Below are 5,787 nucleotides of genomic sequence, written 5' to 3'. Positions count from 1 at the left end.
ATCCAATATATTTTTCAAAAAATTAATATATTAAATATATTTATTATTTTTATATTATTTGTACTGTTTCTATAATTCAAGTAAAAAAAAATTCTTTTAAACCAAAACATAAAACACTAAGACATTTTATTGTGACAATGTAAATAAAATATTGAAAATATTTTCAGACACGGATTCGGCTAGTACTACTAATAATTAGAGCCGTAAACGAGCTAAACCGAGTCATACTTGTCTTTACGTTCGGCTCGTTAAGGATTCGAGTTCATCTTGTATTCATTCGTTAAGAGATATGAGTTGAAATTTTTGTTTAAACTCAATTTGTTTAACAATTTTTTTATTAGTATTTGGTTTGGTTCGCCCATTAAAAAAAAATTATTTTATTTAAAAAATTAAAATTTAATTAATAATAATTATAATATTTTATAAATAAATTTAAATAAAAAGATATAATAATATAATATTTATAAAGATATATATTCTTATTAAATATAAAAATTTTAATTAATACCACCGCCGAATGCTCCCAAACAAACTTGATGTTATTTGTTAACAAAAATGATCTAAAATTTATGTTCTTGATCGATTCATTTAGCTTAAGCAGTAAGCTCAAATAAAAGGAACCGGGCGAAATTCGCCAACAGTTGGTTTGTTTAGCTCTAGTAATAATGACACTGAACCGCCGCGGTTCGATTCAACAGGCGATTCACGCAGGGAAAAGTCGATCCAGGGAAAAATCGCTGCTACTACTGTTCTCCTTTTGAGATGCGTGATGTGTTACGTGATCCAGGATAGGCTTAGTAATGGCATCTGCCCTTCCCTTTTAATTAATTATTTAGTTAGTGTCACTGATTGTGACTGTGCAGCCGTGACTGGATGTGGCCATGCGTAATGCAATAAAGAGCAGTCAGCCGGTGCAGGTGACCCACCTGTGACCCGACCAATCTTCTCATCTCCTGCCTGCCTCCTCCGCACCGAAATCCTCATCCTCGTTGTCTTCGTGCATCACAGTCACACAACCACCAGGTAATCAGGATAGATACGGCGTATGCTTTTAATTTCCTCTACTACTACTAGTATTTGGGATAATTAAGGATCACATAGAATCGGAGGAGGTATTCATTCAATGAGTAAGCTAAACACATCATCCTCCGAATTGGATTTGGATCGCCCAAATATCGAAGATTATCTACCTTCTGGATCCATTCAAGAACCCCACGGAAAACTCCGCCTGTAATGTTTTGTGCTTTTGTTTTATTTTATTTTGTTTTTCAACTTTTAGGTATTATGCATCCCCTGTTTATAATTTGCGGGATATTTTGATTTTCTGTTTAGCCGTGATTTGCTCGATATTTCACCGACTCTAACCGAGGCAGCTGGTGCCATTGTTGATGTAAGCCATCTTGCAGATTCCGAATTTTAATTGTAATGCCAATCTTTAAATTAGGCCCATTTTTCGTTTTAGTGCCTATTAATCCACTTGTTTTCACCATTTTGAGGAGCATATTTATGTTTATCATTTTGTTCCTGAGCCATGAGATGAGTACAATCATTCTTCACAGCATTTGGTTTGAGTCGATTATTTATATATGACCTGCCTTGTTTTGGTTTAATTGACCACAATGTTTGCTTATCGAATCCCTTCACTAATGTAGCATTTGCTGCTTTCTTCCTACTTAACATATCTTCATCTTCTTTGGTGAATGCTCTGTTCGGAAGGTCTATGAAGATAGTTATAGTAATATTCTTCTATTTCTTAATCTTTGTTTAATGCAGGATTCTTTCACAAGATGCTTCAAATCTAACCCTCCAGAACCCTGGAACTGGAACATATATTTGTTTCCTTTATGGTGTTTGGGAGTTGTTGTCAGATACGGGTTTCTTTTTCCATTAAGGTGAGATTGTGGTGCATGGGAGTTTGTTGTTGGACTACTTGTAGATTGGCAATCTATTTTCTGTCCCACATATGTGATTCTATGTTATATTCTTCTATACTGAACAATTGAAAATTACTCCATTATTGCCTACAATGCTACGTGTTACTTGATTCTGTTTTATCATCGATTTGAGTAGCACATAGGTTTACCTAACAATTATGCTCTGGGAAATTTTGATGCAATTCACCTTACGTGCAGGGTTTTTGTGCTCACAGTAGGATGGATTATATTTCTTTCATGCTATTTTCCAGTGCATTTCCTGCTAAAAGGTCATGATAAACTGAGAAAAAAATTAGAGGTATGATGGATTAATTTTCTCTTTCAAATGTAATGCTTTTCTAGATGTCAGCTAGAATTTATACCTTCTTTTCCCTAATTTTAGTTTTGACCCAGTTACATAATGCCAGGGAAAGAAATGGTCCCTTTTTCCCATTTATTTCTTGGGAGATCATGGTACAATGATTGTTGGATAATATATGTAAAATCTTAAAGGCTGGGTGGGGTTTTGGGGAAGGTTGAAAAGTAGAGATAAGATAATGCCACTAAAAGATTTTGGAGCATTGTTGTGTGTAAGCCATTTATGCATTGAATGGCCTTTTCCTACTTTCTCATTTTATTTTATTTTCTTTTCAGAGAGGTTTGGTGGAGTTGATTTGCAGTTTCTTTGTTGCATCATGGACTGGGGTAGTCAAGTACCATGGTCCACGACCCAGCATGCGGCCTAAGCAGGTGATTGTGTGTGCCATATATTTGCTGCGATTATATAACAATTATGGCAACGCACAAATTTCAGAATCCACTTTTGTATGTGTTGTTCAGGTTTTTGTAGCTAATCACACATCCATGATCGATTTCATTGTATTGGAACAAATGACTGCATTTGCAGTGATCATGCAAAAGCATCCTGGATGGGTTGGTATGTTCCTTATAGTCATACTAACTTTTGGAGGAATTACAGCTTCTTTTATTCATTTATTTATCTATTGTTGATGCTTGATATTTTACACAATTATTGTAATTGTTTGACAATTCAAGATCTTGTTGTATGTGGTTTGCTAAATGTATGATTATCTTCACTTTTTATATAACTAATTGCACTAGTTTGTTATCCATAATAAGACCTATATAGTTGAAAGAGTATCTATCGAGTAAATAATTGACTGGGGAAATTTTTATATATTATCTTAATGGACTTCAATTGTTCCTCCAGTCACTTTGCAATTTTTTGAGGAATCTAATTTTGATTCAGAGCAGTCTTAAAATGGATGGCTTTACTTTCCTGGGACTATTTGTTGGATTAGTGCTATATCTAGGACAACAGCACTTCCCATTGTTGGAAATATATGCCATCTTGTGGGGTTATTTGCTGAATGAGAATTTACCTGCAGATTAGAGATAATAATCTTCTTATTTGTTAAGTTGGAACTGGGGTTTGTTGGGCGAGTGCTTTCTCTGTATTTTCCTCTGCTTTATTTATTTGTTATTTTTCTTGGTCTTGCTGTTTCATAGGATTATTGCAAAGTACAATATTGGAGAGTTTAGGGTGTATATGGTTCAACCGCTCAGAGTCTAAGGATCGTGAGATTGTTGCAAGAAAGTATGTGCTACCATGAAGAGCTCAATAATTTTTAACATTTGATCATCATTCTTATTCCTCATCCTGATCTTCTCTTATCTCTATACAGGTTAAGAGAACATGTTAATGCGTTGGATAGTAATCCTCTGCTTATATTCCCTGAGGGAACTTGTGTGAATAACCATTACACAGTGATGTTTAAGAAGGTTGTCGTTTTTCACATGGTTCTTTATCATTTATAATATAATACTTGATTTTTCCTAATATTGATAATTCTGATCCTTTCCGGATTACTGTTTAGTTAAGAAACCTTTCAGCATGTTTTTTCCCAACTGGACCTCACTGAATCATTTCACTTGCTGCTTTTGACAATAGTATATTTCAATGTGGATATCTTCACTTTTGTAGCTAGAATATCTTATGTTTCCATGGTATTCAGGGTGCTTTTGAACTTGGCTGCACAGTATGTCCAATTGCAATCAAGTATAACAAGATTTTCGTTGATGCCTTCTGGAACAGCCGAAAGTAAGTTATTTAATGGTCCTTTCTTTCCAATACCAGTTCAACTGTCAGGCTTATATTTATGTGATTTTGGTAGCTCTCCAGGGTTTACAATAGAATACTTTCGATATCTCCCAAATTCATTCTTTTGTGTAAATTGAATCTATTAACAAATTATCTGCACAACTAACTACAAAAATCCAGATTTCAAAACTTACCCAACAATATGTTTCATATAAGATTACTAACAATGACACACAATCAAGATTACAAAAGTCTTTCCTGTAGTGAAAGACCCTTTCTAAAGCATATATACTTATGAACACTTGTGCAGGCAATCCTTCACAACACACTTGTTGCAGCTTATGACATCCTGGGCTGTTGTTTGTGATGTTTGGTACCTGGAGCCCCAAAATCTGAAACCGGGGGAAACTCCAATTGAATTTGCTGAAAGGTGAGTGGCTTTTTAACCAAACCCGATTCTCATTTTCCTTGGTCATTCTTGAATAACTGTAGCAAAATTAGTGCTTTGCGTTGACATAGCAGCTTTTTCTGTTTGTTTCAAGGGTGAGGGACATCATCTCTGTTCGAGCCGGGCTCAAGAAGGTGCCTTGGGATGGGTATTTGAAATACTCTCGTCCCAGCCCAAAGCATCGCGAGCGAAAGTAAGCCTTTTCCATTTTGTGATTCTCCAATATCATGCGAGTGATTGAGTTAGTTATTTGATCGAATAATTTCATTGATGTGAATTAGGTATATAACATAGCTAAAGTATGAAATCTTATTACAGGCAGCAAAGCTTTGCAGATTCGGTTCTCCGCCGCCTGGAAGAGAAGTAGAAGTGTATGTTTGCTGGATAGGGATAGGGATAGGGATAGGGGTAGGTATGGTTGTTTCTTGTTTGTGGGATAGGGAGTTGGAAGGTTTCTGTTAAGGAATCAGTTGTTACATCTTTCCTGCGATGCTACTAATTATCAGATGATGGTTCACCAACTTAACTCTTGTTGTTTTTGCTTGTTCCCTTTGTTCTTAATAAAAAATATTACCGTCGTGTTGAATACCCCACCCCAACCCCAATTTTTATGGGGTTATTGGAGCTGGGTTGACCGCCTCAGGTTCTCTGCTATAGCCGTCGGTCACACATGTGTGCGAGCAAGGTGGATTGATGGTCTATGTCTTTGGCCTAGGGGCCGCACGTATCCTGCGCATTACAATTGAAATTTGCGAAATGAACTATTATTTTGTTTGTTTTTATTAGAAATTGAGAATTTCTGTGTTTATTTATTTATATTTATTTTTATAGTATTTTATGTTAAATATCTTATCACACATATAAATTACTATTATTTAAATAAAATATCAAAATAAAAATATACTAATTAAATACTCTGATAATTTTTTTGTTAGGGTTCTTACTTTTGTAAAAGTTCCTCTGATTTAATTTGTTGTTTTCTTTTAATTGATTTCTTTTTTCACTTGCAATATATTGTCCTTATATATATATATTTATATTTTTTCATTATGTATTGAATTAAATTATTTATTTTACCAAATTAAATAATCAATTCACATTCTCTATTAAATTTATTTTCTCTACAATGATGTTTCATACTATCCCTCATACTATCCCTCAGTGTCACTTTTTATGTCTATTTTTCCATTTTGCTGTCTCATTTATTTTGTCAATAATTATACATTTTATTATAATTTTTAAAAATTTAATTATACTAATAAGTTATTTTAATTTTAATTTATGATTATTTTGATTATACTGTA

The 5,787-nt window shown here is 34.0% G+C and overlaps 1 protein-coding gene across 1 annotated transcript; it reads left to right on the top strand.

Annotated features, from left to right (window-relative positions):
- Nucleotides 1–686: 686 nt before the first annotated feature.
- Nucleotides 687–5,071, top strand: LOC127252700 (glycerol-3-phosphate acyltransferase 9). Its single transcript, XM_051276993.1, has 13 exons — nt 687–797; nt 864–1,230; nt 1,333–1,390; nt 1,774–1,892; nt 2,133–2,232; nt 2,568–2,663; nt 2,754–2,850; nt 3,444–3,531; nt 3,620–3,716; nt 3,950–4,035; nt 4,346–4,465; nt 4,578–4,676; nt 4,802–5,071. Exons 2-13 carry the CDS (start codon nt 1,124–1,126, stop codon nt 4,848–4,850), a joined length of 1,116 nt encoding a protein of 371 aa, XP_051132950.1. The 5' UTR covers nt 687–797; nt 864–1,123; the 3' UTR covers nt 4,851–5,071.
- Nucleotides 5,072–5,787: the final 716 nt, after the last annotated feature.

This window comes from Andrographis paniculata, unplaced genomic scaffold (genome assembly GCF_009805555.1).
Source record: "Andrographis paniculata isolate CXL003 unplaced genomic scaffold, ASM980555v1 Contig46END, whole genome shotgun sequence".
NCBI classification, from domain to species: domain Eukaryota; kingdom Viridiplantae; phylum Streptophyta; class Magnoliopsida; order Lamiales; family Acanthaceae; genus Andrographis; species Andrographis paniculata.
Note: the sequence above shows the minus strand (reverse complement) of the source record. Positions and strands in the feature narration are given on the sequence as shown.

Bases quoted from the DNA above. Each gene is read 5' to 3' on its own strand.
- LOC127252700 (XM_051276993.1), top strand. From the start codon at position 1,124: ATGAGTAAGCTAAACACATCATCCTCCGAATTGGATTTGGATCGCCCA. The intron at 2,233-2,567 runs GTATGATGGATT...TTTTCTTTTCAG, and splicing joins AACTGAGAAAAAAATTAGAG to AGAGGTTTGGTGGAGTTGAT. The intron at 4,036-4,345 runs GTAAGTTATTTA...ACACTTGTGCAG, and splicing joins GCCTTCTGGAACAGCCGAAA to GCAATCCTTCACAACACACT.